We start from the raw sequence: 24047 nt of genomic DNA, 5'->3' as shown, positions 1-24047 counted from the left end.
GAAGTTAAGGGAATTTTCTTTCTTAAAGTAACCATGGAAGGGGGCGGGTGCTGTGAGGGAGTTTGTATGATCATTTTAAAAACCTTAGATATTCCTCAGTTCTCCAAGATCTTGCAATCCTCTTTAAGAGTTCCCTGCCTTTGAGACAGGGAGAGTCAATGATCAACTTGGCAGAGTTTAGAGTCAAGTTTCCTGATTATGCTAATTACGAAGGCAAGACCTGCGTACCGTGTGTGGGGGGCAGGGCACCACAGCCTGGCTGGGAGCCTGGACTGTGTAAACGGAGAACGGAAGCTGAGCAGGTGGTCCATTCATCTCTCTCCTGACTGTAGATACCATGTGAACAGTTGTTTCAAGTTCTTGTTGCCTTGACTGTACTCTTGAACTGTGAACCAGAATAAACCCATTCTCCCTGAAGATGATCTCCTTAAAATATTTCATAGTAATAACAAATGAACTAAGACAGGCTTCAGATCTAGTAGGGACAAGCCAGGCTACGCAGAAGAGGCTTACAGATGCACGGTGAAGTCTAACTTCATCATACTTCCCGAGCTTTGGTCTCTGAACCTGCAGCAAACCGTATCCCTGGAATTTGTCAGAAAGTCCAATTCTTGGGCATCAAGACGTACTCAGAACTCTGAGAGATATTCCAGTCACATGAATTTTAGCCTCCACCCCAGTAATTCCCATATGTACTCAAGTTTGGAAGCTACCAGGTTAAAGAACTGTGGTCATTTTATTTAATGATTTAGCTGTTATCCAGCTTTAGAAGGAGATTCTTTTTAAATTTTGCTTTTTGAGACAGAGTCTGATGCATCCCAGACTAGCTTCAAACCCATTACGTAGCTGACAATGACTCTGAATTTGTAATGCTCCCGTTTGCACATCCCCTATGCTGGGGTTATAGTGTGGACAATGAAACCACCTAACGGGCAGTGAAGCACGAGATGCCATTTTCCAGCACTGTGTAAGGCAGACATTGTTAACAAATACACATTTTATGTATGTATTTATGTTTGAGGTGGTTTGAATATGCTTGGCCCATGGGAAGTAGCAGTAATAGGAGGTGTGGCCTTGCTGAAGGAAGTGTGTCACTGTGTAGACAGGCTTTGAGGTTTCCTCCTATGCACAGGCTCCGCCCAGTACGGATGAGACACTGGCTTGGGCTGCCTGCAGAGAAACCTCTCCTGCTGCTGCCTTGGGATTGAGATGTAGAACTCAGCTCCTTCTCCAGCATGATGTCTGCCTGGATGTTGCCTTGTTGAAACTGTAGGCCAGCCCCAATTAAATGTTGTCCTTTATAAAACCTGCCTTGGTCATGGTGTCTTTTCACAGCAATAAACCCTTAAGACAATGTTTCTCTATATAAACAGATACCTGCTCATTTTTAAGCATTTACAAAACAGTTTGTTTATTTCTATGCTTGCATGTTTTGACTAAAAGTGAAACCAGCCTCTAAATTTATTATGCTTTGATATTTAATTTAGAAATAAAATTTACCTTTAGTTAATTAATCTTAGTGCTATAGAATATATATATATGGAAAACATTTGCCCACCTGCACTACACCTCCAGCCCTTAAAATTTTATGAAATTATATTTCCAATGTCTAAAAATTACTAATTATTCCATTTGGTGAATATCATGTAGCTTATTTAAAACTTTTCAATAGGGATTGAGAGATGGCTCAGTGGTATGAACATTTGCTGCTCTTGCAGAGGACCTGGGTTCAGTTTTCCACACCCACATGGTGGCCCATAACTCTCTGTAACTCCAGTTCCAGGTGATCTGGTATCATTTCCTGACCTCTGAAGATACCAGGCCTGCACACAGTGCACATACGTACATGCAGGTGAAACACTGAAACCCATTAATTCAATTTTACACCTCCTCACTAAAGGTTGGATTTTCGTAAAATTCTACTTTTTGTTATGCTGCATGAAGTAGAAATTGCTATTCTTGCCAGGCAGTGGTGGCGCACGCCTTTAATCTCAGCACTTGGGAGGCAGAGGCAGGTGGATTTCTGAGTTCGAGGCCAGCCTGGTCTACAGAGTGAGTTCCAGGACAGCCAGAGCTACACAGAGAAACCCTGTCTCGAAAAACAAAAGAAAGAAAGAAAGAGAAAGAAAAAGAAATTGTTATTCTTAGACATTTGTACCTATATTTTTAAGATTTATTTAATTGTATGTTTATGAGTGTTTTGCCTGTGTGTCTGCACACCATGTGCATGTAGTACCCACAAAAGCACATAGAAGGTATTGATCTCCAGGAACTGGAGTTATAGATGGTTGGAAGCCACCATGTGGGTGCTGGAAACCAAATCTGAGTCCACTGCAAAATAGAAAGTGCTCTTGACTGATGAGCCAGCCATGGTTCTTCCTGATACATGATCCAAGATGCATTTCAGAAAAACTGATGTCTAGATCAGGTTGGCATGTGGAGGAGTGTCTTTATAAACAGAGCCAGGAAGCCCTGCCCACTGTGGGTAGCACCATTCCCCAGGCCCAGGGTCTTGGTAAACTGAGCACTAGCCTGCATACCCTCTGCTCTTGACAGCAGATGCTGTGTGACCACTTCCCTTAGGCTCCTGCCTCTGACTTCCCCATTAGGATGGACTCTAACCTGGAACTGTAAGCTGAATTAAACCCTTTCTCCCTTAAGTTGCTCTTGTCATGATGTTTTATGACTGCAACAGGAAAAGAAACTAAGAAGGTTTACATATTCAATTTCTAAAACTGTTTATATCTTATATGTATCTTTATTCATTGTCTACAATACAGCTGTTATCTTATAACTTGTTGCTACTTTTATAATATTTTTTCTAGTAGATTCATTGGATTGGTAGCTGCTGGTATAGATGCAAGCTACTATTTTTATCTACTTTCCTGTAGGACTTTGCTGAAATAATTTATTTTATGAGGTTTCCCACTGAGTTCTTGCGCTTTCTGTGGTGCCAATCCCTAACAATAATGACAGTTTTGTTTCCCAAATATTTATATTTATTTTATATTTTGCATATATTGCATTGGCTAGAACTGCCAAGCAGTGTTAGCATTTATTTCTTGTCTATGAGTTTAATGGGAATTTTTCTGAAGTTTTTGTATTTAGTAAAATATTTATTATTGGTTTGACAGAAAGTTTTCATTATTTTGAAGGAGTTTCTTTCTACTTCTAGTATGTATGCATGTATGTATGTCTATATTTGAGACAGAGTCTGCCTGTGCAGCCCTGACTATCCTGGAACTCATTCTGTAGACCAAGCTGGTCCCAAACTCAGAGATCCTCTGGCCTCTGCCTCTGGAGTGCTAGGATTAAAGGTGCAGGCTACCACCATCTAGCTAGTCCTAGTATTCTATGAATCTCCATTTTAAAAAAACCATTGCCAGGCATGGCAACTCCTAAGCCCCCTAAATCCCCGTATTTAGGAGGCAGGCAGACTTCCGTGAGTTTGAGGCCAGCCTGGTCTATATAGCAATTCTGGACCATCCATGGCTACACAGGGAGACCTTGCTTCAAGACAAACAAACAAACAAACAAAATGCTGGGCTGAAGAGATGCCTTATTGTTCCTACAGAGGACCCCAGTTCAGTGCACAGTACCCATATACAGCCAGCCACCTGTAACTCCAGCCCCAGGGGATCCAATGCCCTCTGCTGGCCTGTGTGGGCACCTGCACTCACATGCGTGTGCACGTGCACATACACACATACACACATTTAAAATTAAAATGAATCTTTCAGAAAAGAAATGTAATTGAATGCTTTTGGTCATCTATTTACATTATCATGCAAATACTCTAAGCCATTGCTAGCAGGTTTCCCTTTTCATTCCTGTAATGTGTCCTCAGGGTTGATATTTTATTGACCTAGCTATACCTTGGCTTGAATGTTAACATCATATTCTTTTTGAGTCATGTTGCTTTATGGTTTTCTATTTTTAGGTATAATTTTTCAGTCACTTTAGTTCATTTGTATACATGGGGTATATGTGTATGTAAGAGGTAAAGTACACATATGCACGCATATACTTGTAGTGTGCACGCATGTGTGTACTCATGGCTGTGGAGGTCCAGGGTTGATATCAGTATTTTCTATCACTCTCTATCCTATCTTTTTGAGACACAGTCTGTCACTGAGTCCATGGCTTATCGTTTGGCTGGATGGGCTGGCTGAAGAGTTCCAGGGATTCTCTGATTCTCCAGCAATTGGATTACAGACATTTTTTTTTTTTTGGTTTTTCGAGACAGGGTTTCTCTGTGTAGCCCTGGCTGTCCTGGAACTCACTCTGCAGACCAGGCTGGCCTCGAACTCAGAAATCTGCCTGTTTCTGCCTCCCAAGTGCTGAGATTAAAGTTGTGTGCCACCACTGCCTGGCTGCAGACATTCTTGATGATAGCAGGCTGTTATAAGTGCCCAGGATCCAAACTCAGGTCATGATGCTGTGCAACACGCACTTGACTGAGTGCTGTCCCCAGCTCTCATTCTGACATGTCCATACATATAATATACTTTGATCATATTCACCCCATGACCCCCTCTGGTCCTCTCCCAGTTCCACAGATCTTCTACTTCTATGTCTTTTGTTTGGTTGGATCACCGAGTCTAATTAGGACTCCGTACAGGGCACAATGAGGGGTTATCTACAGGACCACAGGCAACTTTCCATTGACTATGCACAATGTCTTGCCTTCTACCAGAAACCACTACCTCATACCGATCCTCAGGGAGGGGAAGAGCATCCTGAGCCCTGTCCCTGGTAAGTTCATCTGTTTTGAGGTCATTTTGTATATAAGTCTTTGCAAGCATTTTTTATTTCATTAATAGTTAGATTTTTTTCAATTTTTGTTGATTGATTAGAATCGAAATTACATATTATTTTATAATTAAGTAATACCATTACCCATATACCTTAAAATTTTATATTATATTTGCTAGATTTTTTTAATACTTTAATATTTCTTATACCAGCTTTTCTCTTCTAAAGTGAGATTTGCCCTGTTGAGAGAACTAGTCCTAGATTTACTGGTTTAACATTATTTACTTTGTCTATAATCATCATTATTATTAATTTGATTTCTTATGTTTGGTAAAGCAAAGTATCTAGCACCAGTGTATAATGAAATTATATATAATGCATAGATAGCACATGACATATAACATATGTATATAATATATAATATATGTAACATATAAGCAATATAACATATATATATGTATAACATGTAACATATATAATATATATTCCTTTGTTTTAGGAAACATCTTCTAATTTGCAGCCGACTTGATACCTTCCTATTGCATTGGTGCAAGATTGTCCCTCCATGTGTGTGTGCTCTGTGGCTCTTCCTCTATGTCTAAGGACAACAGTTTTGGTGGATTCAGACCACACCAGAAACCAGACTTGCTAAGACTTTTACGGGGTTTTAGCCTCCAGAAGGGCTAAAAAAATATATACATTTCAGATGTTTAAATCAGCAGTGTGGACTCACAATGTGGTGGCATTGGCAGCTTATGCCTAGAGCTCCAGCAGGCTGGAGGCAGAGGCAGAGGGAGAAGCAAAGAGAGAGGCAGAGAGAGACAGAGAGAGAGAGGCAGAGAGGCAAAGAAGCAGAGAAGCAGAGAAGCAGAGGGGCAGAGGCAGGACTATGAGCTTGTGGTCAACCTAAGCTATGTAGCAAGACCTTGTTTCAAGAAAACCCCAAAGGCTGAGGGTCACTCAGTAGTAGGGTGCTTGCCCTGCACCCTGAGCTCAGAGGGAAACCAAACCAATGTAAGACATCCATTCCCCTCCCAGCTGGTCAGTCTGTGATGTTTGTTACATACACACAGGCTAATACCACCTTACATAGGAGTTTTTGGAGTTTATAGTATTTTTCAGAGTGAGCTGTAGTTTTTGAAGAGTAATCCTGAGGGAGGGTGTGCTGTGGATGTGGAAAGGATTTGCTTATTCAAAAATCAGTGTTTCCATTTAAATGAATGGCAGCCCATCTTATGATATCACTGTGCCACATGGGGAAGGTATTTGATTTCTTCCAGTCATTTAAAAAAATGACTTACTTTAACTATTTAAAAGTATGTATGTATGTGGGGTGTGTGTGTGTGTGCGCCCAAGTGTGCACATAAGCACATGAGTGCAGGTGCCCAAGGAAGCAGGTGCCAAGGGAATCCACTAGAAGTTGGAGTTGTAGACAGTTCTAAGCCACCTGACACAGGTGAGTAGGATCCTAACTCAAGCGTCCTCTGTAAGAGCAGTGGCACTTGTGAGTGCTGAACCATTGCTGTCATGTCCTGGCCACCTGATTTTTAGACACAGGACAAGACTGGATGGGTTTCTCTCAACCCAGGTCCATCAGAGTCATAAGCAGTAGAGACTCCCTCCATCCTGCCTAATTCCAGCAATTACTGGTTTTTAACGTTGAGATGCAGTGATTTTATAACAAGTCAGTGTGTTCAAGGGTAAAACAAAACCACGCTTCTCACTCTCTCCCCCAAGACTGGCTCACTCACTGTGCATCGCGGCTGCATCCAGGGCTCTCCATCCACTTGCATCGGTAGAAGCTTGTTAGTCCTAGAACCCCCCAAACCAAAGAGACACGGTAAGATCCTCAGAGTTGGAAAGCCAGCATCACTCCCACCACAGAGGAAGAAGTGGGCAGATGTCACTTGCTCACTGAGAGGGGTTCACAGAGACCACGGGAACTTCTAAAAATATAGTCTTCAATCCATCTCAGGGACTGGATGTGGCCGGTCTGGGACTGGGCCTAGGGCTGGGCTTAGGGACCTGTCATTCATTAGTTACCATAGGCATTTATTTCTCTGGCTTCTGTCTTCAAACCTTCAAACCTTTGAGAAACTTGTGGGCACACTGAGAGCCGCAACTACCTGGAAAATTGGCCAGTAAACATGGCAGCCTCACTGCTGAGCAGTCACACCTCAGTCCAGCGACCAACCAGAGGGAAAGAGGCTCATGCCAAGCTCCACTCTGCAGTAGGAAAAGGCCTACTCTCCCCGTTGAATGATTGGTTGCAACATATCCAAGAGTTAAAAGTCTCAAAGCTATAGAGGATATCATCATATGCACTCAACTCCCAGAAGCAGGCTACTCTCTGGGTTTGTTTACACTGTATCTTGCTTGGAAAGTGACAAATAGTGACCCCAAGTGTAGGGGGAGAGGTTAAGGAAGAAGTGCTGCTCTCTTGCTTGGGAAAGGCTCTGTTGGCATGTGGGCTCTGTAGAACGCTAACTTGTCTTTCAATGCCTTGTGAGGAGGGTAGTCCTTTAGAGGCCTCTGGCCAAGGGCATGTGAACAGTCACCACCCACTGGACAAGGAGCCCTTTCCCAAGCTTGGCAGCTTTCCTATTTTGAAAATTACAAAACAAGAGGGGAAAACATTATTTCAATACAATAATTCTCTGGTAGACTCTGAGTATATTTCATAATAAAAGCAAGACATTTAATAATAAAAACAAAAATGAGTAGAAAGGAGGCCTTTGCATACTTATGGATGGAGAAGCATCTGAGGTATGCTAGCAGGACAGGGCTTTTAGCCCTCTGTTTCCATCTGGCAATAGATCTGTTGGCTGCTGGGAATAGCCCCCTGGATACCTAACTTTTTAGATTCCTTGGCAGCCAGGACACTGTGTTTTCTGTAATCTATAAAAGCTAAGGCTGTGACATTCTATGGACAAACTGGCCCCATCAGTTTTAGAATTCTGGACGAGGATTGCAGATGTCAATCTGGAAAACAAGAGTCCCACCACAGAAATGGCTCTGAGACAAAGGGGATATGGTATTGGGAATAGAGGAGACAGATAATCCAGAGATAGGATCTGACAAGGGGACTGTGGAACAGACACTCAGGGAACTCAGGAGAGATCTGACCAAGGGATGATGGAAGAGCCAAGAATAGATTCCCCAACTGTGTTTTCGCTGACACTTGCTCAGGGTTTCTGGGAGAAAAGATTCTTTAGTCAAATGCCTCTGGGAAACCCTTTACCCCAGCATTCCCTCTAGAAGATCCCCCAGGCAAACCAACAGATATGATCTGTAACAATGGAGAGAAGCAAAAGAACGAAGACTTCTCAAACTGCCAGCTTAAGTAAGAAGCTGAGAAAGAAAAAAAGCTCATGTAACTAGAGGGAACTAAAGTTAGAACCTCTCCTCTACCAGACCCCACACTGTCCAGAAATGCAGTGACTGGTCAGGTCACCTATGTCCCAAAAGTCTGTTATCCTCTTGGTCAGTACAAGATGTTTTTTGATGGTAATGGTTTAGCATATGAAGGCATATAGGGTCTATCATCCACATACAGAAGAGCAGCTGTGACTCCTGTCATGCATCAAATAATTTAAAACTATAAAGAGAAAAGGGCAAAGAATTGGACCTCTTGGGCCCTGGTGCATATATATATATATGTATATGTATATGTATATGTATATGTGTATATGTATATATGTATATATGTATATATGTATATATGTATATATATTATAATATAAATTATATATTATATAATTTATATATGCAATGTTTACCTCACCAGGCAATGTTTAGAGGAGAGGCTATGATAGACCCTCTGGTTGATGACAGCATTATATCCTGTTTAAAAAATAATGCCAACACAACTCCTCTACCTGAGGCTCAGGGACCATGCCAGAAGAGGGGGCAGAATGACTGCAAGAGCCAGAGGAACAGGGATCTGCTGTGGAGATTGTATCTCTTGGAAACAACAGAAGAGCTGCATCTAAGACTTCAACAAGGAGGATACCAATGGGCATGCTGATTTGTATGGCCAGTGGGTGGGAGTAGGGGAAGCTCATGGAGCATCGACTCTACACTAAGAACTACAAGCAACTAAAGAATCCTGAGAGCAGGAGAAACAGACTTCCCTAGGGAAGAGCACACCAATACCAAATGGTTATCCCTGAAATTATAGACATACAAATAACCATGTGGGCTGAGCAGATATTTGTGGAAAATACATATACAACAACAATTAAAGAATATCATCAAAGTATTCTTTATAACTACCAAGCTTCTTTTCCCAACTCGCCTTAGCCTGAAATCCAAAGGCAATTTTCTAGTTATAACATTCAATGTTCAAGGAGGCAGGGGGGACCCAAAAGATGCTGGCTAACAAGGAGACTTACCTAATGGTGACAGAGGAGCACTGGGCCAGCCTCCTACCCGCACTCTTCAGGCCAGTGTAGATCTGTCCCATCTCCATGGCTCCCTCTAGACCCACCACTTCAAGGAGCTGGTCACTGAGGTCTGCAGAGTGAACAGCAAAAAGCATACACACTCATCTCTCTCACTCAGTCTGTCTAGAAGGTCTGGTCCCCGGATGGACAACCCAGGTCTATCTGCATCCTCTCATCTCCCATCCAAGAATGCTTTCATATACTGAGTCACACACTTTTATATAAAAAAAAAAATGTACCTTTCTATGAACAGACCCCAAGTTATAGGTTTTTTTTAAAGCTTTGATTTAGAAGATTAATATGTATCCAATGAATAGGCTGACATCAAGAAGCCCCTTCAAATCTACACCATCATAAATGACAAATCAGCTATTTCTGAAATAGATCAATGCAGCATCTAGAGACATACTGAGTTGAGACAGGGCAGGAACGAATGTAGAAGAGTCTGTAGTCTGTTATTCTTAGTGTCAGAGCAACACTTTAGCTCTGTCAATGACAACTGATAAGTAACCTTGAATTTGGCTCATGTTTAGCTGCTGGTGAACCACCCTCCGTGGTCATCCTAAGGAAGTTTAAGGTCCTCTTTCAGGATACCCCATCATAAGCCAGGCAAAGGAGAAGCATATTTCACCTACCCCAGGCCATTGTGGACCACAGTAGAAAAACAGGTTAAAACAACAACAACAACAACAAATCCCAGGCTCCATGCTACAGGATCAATTGCCTACAATGGTGGCAATGGCTTTTGATTTCCAGCCTGGGAGAAGTGAGCCATTTTGCTTGGGTTTCTGCCTCCATTTTCCACTGTGAGAATGATGACAGGGGTAATATTGGGTGCTGGGTCCAATACTCACCTTAAAATGTCACTGCTTGTGCAATTAGACCAGAAGCAAAATTAAGATGCAGAGTTTAAAGAAAAGTCTAGTCCCTTTGTCAATGGAAGAAGAGTGCATTTTCTCAGATTGAAGCTACCTGCTACTATTCCATTCATAGACACCAGTGAAAAAACTCTGTAAAGACTTTTTGTTTGTTTATGACATGGCTTCTGTCCTCTAACGATGTGCTGTTTAACATTAGTGAGGAAATTCTTTGTTTAGAAGATGGCTGTTTAAAGAACACTCCATTGATGACTGTATACCTAATGAAGACAGTTAGCCATAGCACTGGACTGACCATGAACATGTCAACCCTGAAGTCTAAACTGATGATCACCGAGAGTCATTAGCTGCTAAGGGACATACAAGCCAGATCATCTGGGAAAAGCCTACAGCTTCCTCCTCTGCATCCATCCACACTTCATTTTCCTTAAATTCATCATTCTCCACATCCCTGAAAACGTACTGCCTCCTTAAGCTCTCATTTGGACTTGGGACAAGAAGCCATAAAAGGGTAAGGTTTGTTGAGGACAATGCCCGAGGCTCTCTGAAGGAGTTTGGAGCTAATCAACAATGAATGTTTAAACTCTCCAGTCACTTAATTAGCTCCCTTACCACAGAGGGTTGAATGATCATTGCAGAGCCTTAGCTTCTTGTGCTGGTCTCATAATGTCTATGAATATGGCATAGGCTATGGGAGGTCCAGGAGGCAGGGTGGGAGGAAGCAAGAGAAGAGGATGCAGATGATGAGGGAGGAGGAGGGAGAGAAACATAATAGAGCACTTCTAGGGATGGGAAAGCCAAGGGCATTGTGATAGGAGAGGAAAGATTGGGAGGGGAGGGGAGGGAGGGAGGGAAGAGGAGGAGAAGGGAGGGGAGAAGGGGAAGGGAAGGGAAAGGAGGAGAGGAAGGGAAAAGAAGGGGAAGGGATGGGAGGAGGGGAAGGGAAGGGAGGAGAGGGGAGGAGAAGAGGAGAGGAGAGGAAAAAAGAGAAGAGAAGGCAAAACTTTTTAGAAGTTATTCGGTACAGTGGCAGAAACAGATGCCTTAGAAAATGTTGCACTTTATACCAGGCTTTGGTATCTGACAGAGCTCAATGGCTCAGTGTTTTCCCTCCTTGAAACATGCCCTGGTAACAAAATGTTCTCAGGAGCAGGGGACTTAATAGACTCAAGTGTTTCAGCTTTACAATGTCTTGGTCTTTTAACAAATTTTCTTGTTGAATGGCTTTAAAGTTGTTATCACTTCCCACACAGTACCTCGCAGCCATCACTTCCCACACAGTACCTTGCTTTCTGGCTCTGGAAGAGCTGTAATGAAGGCTGATCTCACCAGCAGGAGTGGGCAGGTGGGGGAGGGGCTGGCACAGATGTGGGACTGGGGAGACACATGTAGGGGAAGGGGCTAGGGGCTTATTATATTGTTGTCATCTTAGTTTTGAATATGTACTCTGCCTTCTCGGGTGTAACAGAGGTGGCTCCTGTCTGTCACCCCAGCCCTAAGCCTGATTCGGACCCCTGGCTGCAGGATTCAGCTGCTCTTGACTCTTTCTACCACTGCCTACTTATCTTTCTGTCAGCTTTCTAGAATACCTACTGAGAAAGTCTTAAAGAAATCTACTCCACATTCTTTCCTAAAGTAACTAAGCATCAAGGCCCTTCTTTTGTGCAATAACTATAAATAGCCCAAGGTTTTAGTTTTCTTTGTGTCATACTTAAAAAAGAAATCTGTCATTACTCAACTCCTCTTTTCTTTCTCTGCCACAGAGATACTTATGTATACATTAAGTTTGTACTAAGATGAAAGAGAACAGAATGTGAGGCAGTGTCTAGGCACAAACAACAGTGAATGTTTAGATTCTGTGTTTAGAACACAGAATCCAGAATTGGGACATCTGGTATACCAGGTGTCTGTTTTACCTTGGGTACCAATGATTCAGAGAGCGTTTGGCAATCGTGTCATGTTCATATTTTCTTTTATAGTCCTCCACTCATTAATGTTTAAGATAGAATGTCTATGTACCTTAGTTAAGCAGGAATCATTCACTCATTCACAGAATTGACTGAGTTAGCAGCAACGTTCTAGGCACTGTGTTAGGAACCGGCAATACAAAGTGTTCTATTGCTGAAGGAGTGTTGTCTAGGAAGGAGAAACAAAATGGGGTGAAGAAAATGTCCAGATTGAACTTTGAGGTCAGAGATGTGTGGAGAGCTGGTGCTGAGTGGGTAAGTTGAAGGCGATTGGTATCGAGAACATTTCAAAGATAGTTGAATGTCAAGCTGGTTTTTTGGGTTGGGAGGAGGGAGACAGGGACAGAGATGGTCATATATGGGGTTGACAGGCACAGGACACAGGGAAAGTTAACTTTTCCCTAAAGAGAATTATTATTTAGAGACTTCTGTCTAAAATGAGGCACGAGTTGTGTAGCCCTCGAGTCAGGCCTCCAGCACTGTCCTTCCTATTCCTTGGTGACAAGGCTTTGTGCACAGTGTACATCTAACATTTGCATTCTAGTCAAGGAGGAAGACATGGTGTTGGAAAATGGAGAGGGGAGAATGTGGGAACAAAGGGTAGGGTAGCAAGGACAACGTCAGTTCTAACCTGTTCAGCCTCTGGCATTTAGTTTTATAAATGCCCATCTGATCAAGTCACCACCAGACACTCAGTCCTCAGTGGCATCAAGCAAACCACCAAGGGCTTGGTAGAAGAAGATGCAGTATGTGTTCCTTTGCAATTAAGATGTTATAAGGAGAACAGGTTTTAAAAATAATTTGCCTAATGTAATAAGTCTGAAAGTTTTACATTACTTCTGCTACTCTTTTGGAATTATATGAGAAATCATGGACAGAACCCAAGTCCATGAAAACACAGGCACTGTAGCATCACTTATAAAAAATAACCCTGCTACCACATTTCTTCCCGCATGGGAACAATCAAACAATCGCTATGGTATCTACATGATGGAAAATTCTGCTTCCATTAAAATATCTGCAAGTGAGATATGGTAGCTCATGCTCATAATCCCAGAACCTAGGAGGCTGGGGGAAGAAGTCAAGGTCAGCCTGGACTACAAAGTAGGATCCAGGCAAGCCTGGGCTACTATGTGAGACCTTGTTTTTAAAATGGCAACACACATATTTAGTTATCATAAACATGTTTATGTGATGATTATGATGTCAATAGATGAGTTTACTTAGGTAGTATTGTTCTCAACTAGGTAAGACAATGCATATAAGAAAAGGAGAAGTCTCAGTAAAATCTTAACAATGGTGAAACCTGGCTAATTAGAGTAATGTAAATGCTTTCTTCTTTATGCTTTTCTAAGTGTTTCTTTAAATATATAGTTGTATTATAACAAAAGGTAATATTTTTAAAACCTGTTAGTTGTTACTCATGGTAACAAATACCAAACATTAGTTCCAGAAGGTTCTCTGGGGTGCTCTGCCTTTAGTTTGATAGGGTCCTCAAGGTCTTCAGCACATAGTCAACCAGGGAAAGGATGGGGTCGTGTCTTCTGATGGTAGACTACAACTGCAATTCCTGTACAGCTATGTCTGGGCTGAATGTGGAAGGAGATAAAGAGATGACAGGAAAGGAAGAGCCTCGGGGAGTTAGAGCAGAGGTGTGTGAGACTCCGGAGTGAAATGTGGGTGGGTGCTGTGAGTGGAACTGGTCAGTGGCCCATTACCTGTGGCCTCAGGAATGGGCAGCTGAAGACAACGGTAAGAAAAATTCAGAGTGTGTGTGACTAGGGCAGCAGTTGCCAAACTTTGATGTATGTTAGCCTTACCTGGGGGGCTTTCCCGAGCACTGGGGCCCAGGCTGTGCCTTCTATCAGTTAAAATTCATGGACATGCAAACCGGGCATCACATTTATTCTGAAACAGTCCTCAGTTATTCCAAAGTGCACCACACTTTGCAATCCAGTTAGCTAAGCTTTTGTTGCCATTGGCCAGTGCTTCCCAGAGTGTAGTCTTGGACCAGCAGTCTTTTCATTACTTGGGAACTTGTGAGAAATGCAAATCCTTGGGCCCCACCTCAGAGCTGTGGAATCAGACATCGTTGAGGTTGAGCCTAACAGACTGTGTTCTAACAAGCCCTCTGGAAGATTCCTAGACACATTCAAGCTTGAGAAGTTGAGCCTGAGGTAATAAAAGTGCCCACAGGACTCCAGGAGAAGAATAGAAGCAAGTTACTTCCTGACTGCTTTGATCTACAACTTTCTCAAGTGAAAATTAGGGATTGTAATGCTCCCTAAGTGTGTGAAAGTGCCCGCTGAGCGCTGGTGCTACAGTGTGACTGTTTCTCTTCTCCCCACAACTCCTAAGTGTTTACCTGTCTGGCTTCTTAGAGCTGTTCACGGGATCCTCAAACCGCAACATTAGACCTCAGAATAGCATATCAGACTGTGCTCCCCACCTCCTCTTACCTCCATGCAGAGGCCAGAAACCAAGATACACTTTGGACAAAAAGAGCATCCCATTTGTGCCTCTACTCCCTTCCCACCTTTTATCTCAGCCATTTTGCTTTTCTTTACTAACAGCTGTCAGGAGGAGGGGCCAGAACTCAACAACGATAGGTAAAAGCTGACAGAACCCTGGTATCCATGGGACACAACTTCAGACCTGCCAGTAGCTCTGGAAGCCAGAGGGACCACACCCTGTCTAAAGTCAAGATAGATGCCAGCAAGGTTGGCTTTCTTTGAGGGCTTTTCCTGGCTTACAGGCCACTGCTGTCTCAACAACACAGATATACTTCTGTGTATTCACACCCCTGTTACCACCACGGCTCCAAAGTTTATATCGTATAAGGACAGAGATGAGGTTAGATCATGGCTCATCTTAACAGCCTCATGTTTACTTAACTGCACCCTTAAAGGCTCCATTTCTAAAAAATAAACCCATGCATGTTTGAGGTTCCTTGAAAAATAAAAACCAGAACTACTTTAAGGGACATATATATATATATATATATGTATTCTCCAAAGGATACTATGTCAAAATGCTACAGAAATATAAGGCACACCCATGGTCTTAGTGGCTCTTCACTACAGTTAAGAAATGAACCCAGCCTAGATGTCTATCAACAGACAAATGGATAAAGAAAACACGGTTCATACACATAATGCAATTTATTTAGCTTTACATATGAATGAAATTATGTTGCTTGTGGGAGAATGGATAAAACTGGAGACCGTTTTCTTAAAGCAAATAGGCAGACATAGGAAGACAAATCACACATGCTTCTTGTCCACATGGACTCCAGATTTGTATGTGTGTGTGTGTGTGTGCTCACACACAGGTCATGAAGGTAGAAAGGAGAAGAAGAGATGTTAAGGAGGGAAGGGAAGGAAAAGAGAGTAATGATGGCTTACACATGACACGCAAGAAGGAAGAAGGAAGGGGACAATTTAAGGCCAGCAAGAAGGGGCAGGGCGATAAGAGAAGAGTCAAACAAGACCTATTAATTTATATGCTAACTTTAAAAAAAAAGAGAGAGAGACTGCATCAAAGTTTAATTACATTCTTAGGTGTCACAGTTTAGAGCTTCAACTTAGGAATTTAGAAGATGAGCAGTCGTGCCCGTGAGAGGGGTAATAATAAAACACGCCTGGATGTATTGAGTGACTATGAAGGTATTCTGTAAACAGCAATGCCCTTTGTTGCTGTGCCTCAAAGAAGCCAATGTGTGCTGGTGGGTACTGGGTCATCCTTACCTCTGCAAAAAGGAAAGACACAGCCTAGCTCTGCTTGGCAGTGGGACCAGGTCAGTGGAGGCTGACAGGCTTTCCTACTGATGTGACCACTGAAGCTGAGGCAGGCGTTACCTTGTGCTCCTCTCTTGCCTTCACATCTCCATAGAGATGGTCTATGTGCTCTTGGTAGCTCAATGCTAAAGCTGGGCGGTGAGCTCACCGGAGCCCAACTGGACTGAATACAGATGCAGCTCAGGTCCTGGCAAAGGCATTTCAAAGCAAGTATGCAAGTGAGCCTGAAGGGTGGGGCTCAACTTGGAGGAAGCCATGGAGGGAGACACTGCTGCATACAGAAAGCCTTCTCAGTCTGTCTCTCTTGTTCTCAGCCCTATACAGAGCATGAGCACCACATTCTTGGGGCTGAATCCTGTTACTCACTCACTTCTCCTGGGGACTTTGAGTATACCCTCTGGAAGGTAGACATGATATCCTCCTGGCAGGGTGGCGAGTGCTCCGTGCAAATTCCATCTCATTGGAAGGAGGTCCTCAGAAAGCAGTTGCTGTCACTGTGATTTTATGTTTCCTTAGAAAGGATTTGCTTAGATCTTGGCAAGAGATGTGTCCCCATGTCTGTTTTCTTTATGCTAAAAAGGGCCTAAAATGGACCCTCAGGTATCCAAACTACAACTGTGGTGTCTTGTGTGTGCACATGCATGAGAGAGAGAGAGAGAGAGAGAGAGAGAGAGAGAGAGAGAGAGAGAGAGAGAGAGAGAGAGAGGGGTGGGAGAGGGGGGGGGGGGGGGGGGGAGGGGGGAGGAGGGGAGAGAGAGGGGAGAGGAGGGGAGAGAGAGGGGAGAGAGAGGGGAGAGAGAGGGGAGAGAGAGGAGAGAGAACACACATAGACAGAGAACAAGCGAGCAATCTACCTTGCTTTCTCTTATTCCTGGGGCTCTACAAGCATAAAGACTTGACATCCATTCCTACAGGGACCCTTTCTTTTGTGCCATGTGCCTGTCACATTAGTTCCTAGACTTCAAGTCTCACACCTGTCAAGCTTCATCAAGGCACAAAGGTAGCCAGAAGACAAGTCAGTTTTGAGCCTGGCTGAGGCAAGAATGAAGCAGGAAGGAGAAGCTAGGCTCTGAGAAGAAAGAAATGGCAAGCTGTCAGGGAGGGAAGATGCTGGTCTGACAGGTGGGAGATGAGATGTTGCTTGGTTTGGGCTTTGCCTGTAGCATGACCATAGGCAAATCACTTCCCATGCCAGGGCCACAGTTTCCCTCAATTGGACTGATGCACACCATCCCTAAGCACGTTTGAGCTCTCCTCCCAAGATGAAGGTCAGTTTCTTGACTGGTCAAAAGCAGAGAGGGCTTGGGCTGTCACCACTATGAAGGAGAACATTCAGTATGAGCACTGGCGATACAAGAGAAATCATAGAAAAAGGGATGCCATGGCTGCTTCTGGGGTCTGCAGGCTGCTTGTGTAAGGAGCAGGGTGAGAAAATGGCTCCCTTCAGCCTGTGGTTGTGTCTTGGGGGTAAGCCAGGGCTCTGATGAAGGTGCTGCACGGGAGAGGGAAGACCTGTAAAACTCTGTGTTTTAGGAGGTGGGTGCTTTAGAAGGAACCATGTATCAGCCGAAGTGGGGAAGAGCAGGGTAGAGGGAGATTTTTTCAGGAAGAAAGAAAGTCCTGGAAAAAAAATGTCAAGATGTGGCATCACCAAGTTGCTACGGTGAGGCTGGGCAGGAAGTACTCCTCCTTCCATCTTGGATACCGCGAGCTGTGGTCTGTGGCAGTGTGTCATAGTTGAAGAAAATGGACCAAGGCAGGAGCGCCATAGGGAGCTAACATGAGATGACGAATGGAAAATATTTTTAGCATATGGTGCTAAATATAAGTAGATGCTTAACAAGTGGTAGGTGACTTGACCTGAACACGGGAAGAAGTCTGAGGTGACAGTGTGCTGGGAGAAGCGCAGGTCTCTGCTTACAGTACCCATTCTGTCAACAGAAGCATCTGCTCAGGAAGAGGCTGGGATGGGGAGGAGACAGGCAGGTGAAGGCTGAGCTTGTACATGGAACTGGGGTGTCTGTGGGGAGGACTGACCTATGTGATAGCATTCTTTCTGTACTCACTACTCCTCCTGGCTCTGCCCGTTATTTCTCTGCAGCCACTGTCTTCCAAATCAAGGCCTTACAGTTGCAACTCCACATTCTCTCTTAGCTCAGGTTCTCTTTCTCTTGTTCTCTGTCTCTTCAAATCCAGCACACAGATGTTCTATCTTGTTTGTTTATTCATTCATTAGGTCAATTACCAGCTAGGTTCATGGGATAGGGCTGAATAACCAAGGATCAGGTTCTGAAGGAGAAACCTTCTCTCTCTTGTATCTCACACTTTTGTGATATCCATGACTCTGGGACACCATGGTGCTTGCCTGTTATGCTAATGTTGACATGGTTGCTAGGTTACCTCTTGACCCATCCTATGGCAAAACACTATGCTTGTATAACACTGTGGATTGAGGGCTGGACCACACTGTCTTTTTATTGCAGCCTCTGCAGTGACTGGACCTCCTTAAGTACTTGAAGCCAGGTGTGAGTCCAGCTTAATTATTCATTGTTGACGTGATTTCAGCCTAGTATTTTAACCCCACCAGGTCTCAGCTTCCTCAGACATAAAATTAAGTAGTAAAATATACGACCTTTTGTCTCCTCAACTGGTATTCACTAAATGACAGACTAACACGACATTTATTAGTTGATTACGATTTAACACTAAAGGCTGAGAGCTCATGACAGTAATCCTAGCAGTTAAGAGAATCCTGGGCCAGCTTGGGCTATACAGTGAGACCATCAAACAAACAAACAAACAAACAACAGCCAAGAAGCTCAAATACTGCTTCGGATTAAATGTTTGTGTTTGCCCCCACTCCCCAACTCATATGTTGAAAGCCCTAACACTCAATTTGATAGCAGGCACTGGGGGCTGCATAGGGTAACCTATTTTTTCTTTCTTTCTTTTTCTTAAAGAGGTATAATGAGAGGAACTTTGGGAACAAATAACGATGCAGCAAGAAGTTCCCATCTGCAGGCTAGGATGTGGCCCTTACCAGGATCCAAACTGCCTGACATTCTGATATTGAACTTCCTAGCATCCAGAAGTATGAGAACTAAATTTTTGCTGTTTAATCCACTCTGCCTGTGGTCTTTTATTACAGCAGCCCCAACTGACTAAGACATACACATCCTCGCACAAAATAGAAACTGGCCAAGAATTCTGAACAACAGTGTCTGGGCATGTGGCCAGAGGGTGCTTTGCTGTGGGAGTGGATCTCAGGAAGCGCCTGGTATTGAATGGCTTAAAAGCTGCATCTGAGAACAGGGACAGGTTTGGAAAACAAAATGGTGCAAGCCTTAGAACAACAACAGTTGACACAAAACAACAAGGTGTTTAGGTCTATCAAAGAGCCTGGGCTAGCTGTTCCCTCTGCATGTAGAAAGTGAAGTTTGCCTGACCTCTCTTATTCAGAGCAGCAGACCTCTGGAGGCAGGGATGAAGCTGGAATTCAGCTCCAGCTTAATGCCATGAGAACTGGTTTCCCCCTGCAGATGGTAACCAGCCTCCCCTGCAGCATGTTTCCACCTCACTAGCCGCTCCTGGGTTTTGGGAGATGGAGGTTGGGGGAAGGAGACCCAGCTGGAGTTCTCTGCTCCAAAGTCAGCCAAGGGAAGAGGACTGGTTGCTTCCCTTTCGATTTCCAGCAAATTTAACTGGATCAGGGGCCAACCCAAAGCAATGGGACTGGAGCTAGGGTAGGTTCTTTGATGTGTGTGGAAAGAATTCCATGTTTGGAATGCTAGAACTTGGACTCTAGTTCCAGACCCAGCAATTGAGCCGTATAACTCCCCCCACCTCATTTTTCTAGTATATAAAACTTCATCATGACATTCTTGGTAGATGAGGGGAGGAGTCAGGCCAACCTGCAGAGTCCTTCACACCTCACTAGAGAGGGTGCTGGAAATGCAGATTCTGATCCAGCATGTCTGTGTGGGTCTTGACAGTCTATGCTGCATTCAAGGGATGCCCATCCTCTTTGGTCACGGACCAATTGAGGTTCTAGAGCACAGACTAGCTAGCCATGGCACGAGGGCCAAATACAGCCTGCTATTTGCTTTTGTTAATAAAGTTTTATTGGAACTCAGACCCATACACTCATTCACTTACTCTCTAGGGCTAAGTGAACTGAGTTGGGAAGTTGTATTGGAGACTCTGGCACACAAAGCCTAGTTACATGTCTTAATATAGAAAATATTTTCTGCCCTGTAGGAGACTGAGGAGGAGTGAAGATTATTCTCTGCGGACTAGAAGACCTATATTTCAGTCCAAGTTTGACCAAGGGCAAGCCACTCCACCTTGCTGTCTCTTTCTCCTTATCTAGAGGATAAAATAATCACTAAAATTTGAAGAGACCTATGATTCCAGAGTCTTCAACACTACATAGAAAAGTCTGTTTCTACTGAAGCTGATATCTAAGAACCACGTTGTGTAGCCTTAAACTGGAAGCTACAAAAAAAAAAAAAAGAAAGGAAGGAAGGAAGGAAGGAAGAAAGAAAGAAAAAAAGAAAGAAAGAGAGACAGAGAGAGAGAAAGAAAGAAAAGGAATGAAAGGAGTAGGGGATGCCCTGGCCTTACCTGAAGAATCCAGAAGGACAACTCTTGCTGGTTACTGTGAGCTTCCAAAGACCACAGTTCCTTCCTGACAGAGTCAGTTGGGAATAGATAGGAGCTTAGAGTGGGAGATCAGAGGCAGGCTTTCCCAAGCTGCAACACAAGCTGTCACTGTCAGAAAGGTCCTGGGACCCTGAAGGCTGGCATCATTCACAAAACATCCATTTTCCTGAGAGTCCAACTTAAAAACAGCCTCTTAGTTCACCGTGACTCCACGTGTCCCGATCAGTACTCAGAAGCCCATCTGAGGCCTCAGAGACTCTGCAAAGCACAGGGACTATGACATCTGGAGCTCCCTAGGGAGCTCCCAGTCTGGTGAGGGAGATGCCCAGTAAAGGAGGACCCACAGGAGAGTTCTACTAGGAAGCTTTAAGGGGGAGTGCAGGACTCTGGGTATTTGGCTTAGGAAACAGGTAAGATACTAGCCAGGCAGGGAACATGTGTTTGTGGAGAGGCAGTGGGCTCTGGGAGAGAAGAGATGGGTAGAAGGGAGAGACAATGACTAGTTTGGGGCTTGTTGATGCCGGCGTGGGCTGCTGAAAGACGGAACGGTGGAGCTGTGATTTCCTGTGCACAGCAAAGTAAAGGCTTTTGGTAGGCCTGTAAACATTTAACAAGATGACACATGTTGCCATGGTAATTTTCCAGTGCCAAGAAGAGTCCCTCTGCACACACCTAGAACTCCTGAGGCCCTTCAGAGCTCGCATGCCTCCTTCTATACCAACAACCTGCAGGAGAGCGCTTTATGCTGGTTAGTTTTTGTCAACTAGACACAAACTAGAGTCACCTGGGAAGAGAGAAGCTTGGCTGAGGAATTTCCTTCATTAGATTGGGCCACTGGCACACCAGCCAGGCGTTTCCTTGATTAATGATTGATGTAGAGAGACTGCTGGCTTTTATGATAAAGCAAGCTGAAGAAGCCATGGGGAGCAAGCCAGCAGGCAGCTTTCCTCCATGGCTCCTGCCTCTAGGTTCCTGCCATGGCTTCACTTGCGATGGACTGTAACCTGTCCGTCAAATGAACCCTTTCCTCCCTAAATTGTTTTTTGGGCAGTGTTTTATCACAGAAACAGAAAATAAGTACTATACCCGTGTTAAATGTACAATCTTTAGGATACTTAAGAAAAGCCTTGGCTAACATTGAACCTATCAGGCCCTAACCTGTTATGACTTAACATAAAACTGGGAAGAAAGCCACAAGAAATTATAAACCTATGCTCACCATTATTTTTGAGTCTCACCTGAGCTGCAGTTTCCCAGTTGAGAGTATGAACCTTTGAGATGGTATCTGTGTCCTGGCTTTAGAATTCGGGGCCCAGTTCATACGGTTGGTGAAAACTCACGAGGTACCATGCTCTGGTGAGCAATCCATCTATGCTTGCAGAATAGCTGCATCAGGAGCAGAGGGCCCTGGGACCTTGCATGCCAGGAGGTTTGCACTACGGTTTGCTTCCCTTTCCTAGAGAGAGCCTCTGAATCGTGGAGAGCAGCATGATGTGCATGGGCGTGGCGAGTGCTTCTGGCATCAGGCTGGAGCACCGGGCTATCGAGGCCTCGGGTGTACCTATGTTAATCACACTGGCTGGCTTGCCTCACCTGGACCTGAGAGCCATGGGCTCTTCTTAGCATTTATCACAGTTCCTATGTCTCTTTGTGGGTTTCTTATTGAGGCCATGTTGTGCTAGTCCCCTTGTAGCTGGGGAAGTCTTTATTCCCCATTATGTTCTAGGGCCCGATGCATGGTAGGTACATTTGCATGTGTGTTACATGGTCTGAGAGAGAGCCTATACCTGTAATTCGGTAAGAACAACTCAAAGCTCTCTACCAGAAACATCTGACCCTTGTTCTGTTTACCAAGAATGACAGAAATTATTATCTGGTGAGAGTCTAGAGAGATTTTGGTTTAGAACTTTCTAGAACACTCTATTTGTGGCTCAAGGGGGACTGACAGAGAAACCACGTGTGAGATAGCCAGAGGGTCCAGCGGGGATAACTGATCCCAGCCCAAAGACTGGATTGAGGGTTAGAGAGAGTGCGTAGGAAGTCTCTCATTTAAATCTTGGGCTGGTGCCAGACAGAATGGCAGACCTCCAAGGACTCTGCTTTCCAACCTCACTCGCTCACCCATATTTCTGCTTCACTTGGCATCCAGACCCCTGTCCTTCCCCCTGCATCTCTAGATGACAGTCTGCTCCTCCTATGCCCGAAGCAACAGCAGATGCACTTTAAGCATAGTCACTATGATAACCCAAGAAGTTCTGATTGTTAGAGCCATGGGTGATTTAAAGGAAATCTTGGCCAGAATTCTGAAGAAGTGAAGAGAAAGGCTCTAAATTGTCCCCTTTATAATATTTCACACCAAGCGGTGATTATGACGACTGTTAATCAAGGCCTCAGCAAGCTCTGGGTGCAGCTATGAGCCCACGGATGATGTAATTCAACTCTCAAAATCATCCTGAGGGACGGAGCCATCACTGTTCGGTTTGATGAGGTGCTGAGAGGGAGGCTTGGAGACAATCACTAAGGACACTTGGGTGGTGGTGACAAGGCCTAAGTTGGTTTTTAATTCTTCTTATGGGGTATCCCTCCACTTTACACATACGCTCAGCTACAAGTTCTCTAAGCTGCATCTGGATGACTTAAAGATGGCCAGCACATCTCACTTCTCAAATGAACGTTCCACAGCTATGTTCATGTAACAATTTCTAAGACTTTTTTTTTCCTCTTACCAATTTCACTTGATGCCTGATCCTATCCTGTAGAATCTACTATCCACTGTGCCTACTGAAGACAGGATTCCTCCTCTCTCCTTACAGAAACCCTTTCTGTAGGACGTTCTACACCCTCCTGGGTAGTGAAAAGGACAGAAAGGTTGTCAGGACACTGTCCAAGAACAGAGTTGTGTGAGAATTCTGATCGCTTGTGAGAACACGCCAAGACAACCAGAGTCTTGTAACAGATTCTTCAATTGTTCTTGGAATGTATGTTCATGCTCTTTCCCAGGTGTAGTGGATAGGAGTGAGTTTTCCCCAGCTGTTGTTACTCATGTGCCTTCATGGGAAAACATGTTTTTGCCACGTGCAGCCTGTTCTTGTTTTTGTATATAGCTTGAACTCCTGAGTAGTTTACTCAGGTGACCTTTCTTAACTCTCAGGGTGCAAACTGTCTGAGGCTCAAAGTAAAGTTGGCTGTTTCAGGAGACTTCAGTTCATCTCATATTTTAGGCCTTGCTCTCCCAGGCTCACACCAACTAGAGCAGTATAGAAAGGGTCACTGGGGAACATATGCCCCCCTCCCCCTGCTTTCCAGGACAGACAGAAAGAGATAATAAAGGCGAAGAGCCCACAATTCAGGGCAACCTACAACCAGTGTTCTGGTGAGACTGAGGGAGAGCTCAGTGCCCAGGAAGTTCAGAGCTGCTCTCTCTCTCTCTCTCTCTCTCTCTCTCTCTCTCTCTCTCTCTCTCTCTCTCTCTCTCCCCGTCTCCCTCTCCCTCTCCCTCTCCCTCTCCCTCTCCCTCTTCTCCCTCTCCCTCTTCTCCCTCTC

At 44.2% G+C, this 24047-nt stretch overlaps 1 protein-coding gene across 2 annotated transcripts in view; it reads right to left on the bottom strand.

Annotated features, from left to right (window-relative positions):
• The window catches only part of Dgkg (diacylglycerol kinase gamma), a 148553-nt gene that overhangs the window by 3256 nt on the left and 121250 nt on the right, over window positions 1-24047 (bottom strand). For both annotated transcript variants that reach the window (XM_028779685.1, XM_028779686.1), the window contains 2 exons: window positions 9150-9270; window positions 6507-6567 (listed from right to left, as the gene is read on the bottom strand). In XM_028779685.1, coding sequence (XP_028635518.1) covers window positions 6507-6567; window positions 9150-9270 — 182 coding nt within the window. The remainder of the gene's footprint in view (window positions 1-6506; window positions 6568-9149; window positions 9271-24047) is intronic.

The sequence above is a fragment of the Grammomys surdaster genome, unplaced genomic scaffold (genome assembly GCF_004785775.1).
Source record: "Grammomys surdaster isolate TR1022 unplaced genomic scaffold, NIH_TR_1.0 361, whole genome shotgun sequence".
NCBI lineage: Eukaryota > Metazoa > Chordata > Mammalia > Rodentia > Muridae > Grammomys > Grammomys surdaster.
The sequence above is the reverse complement of the archived record's forward strand: the minus strand, read 5'-3'. Positions and strand labels throughout refer to the sequence as shown.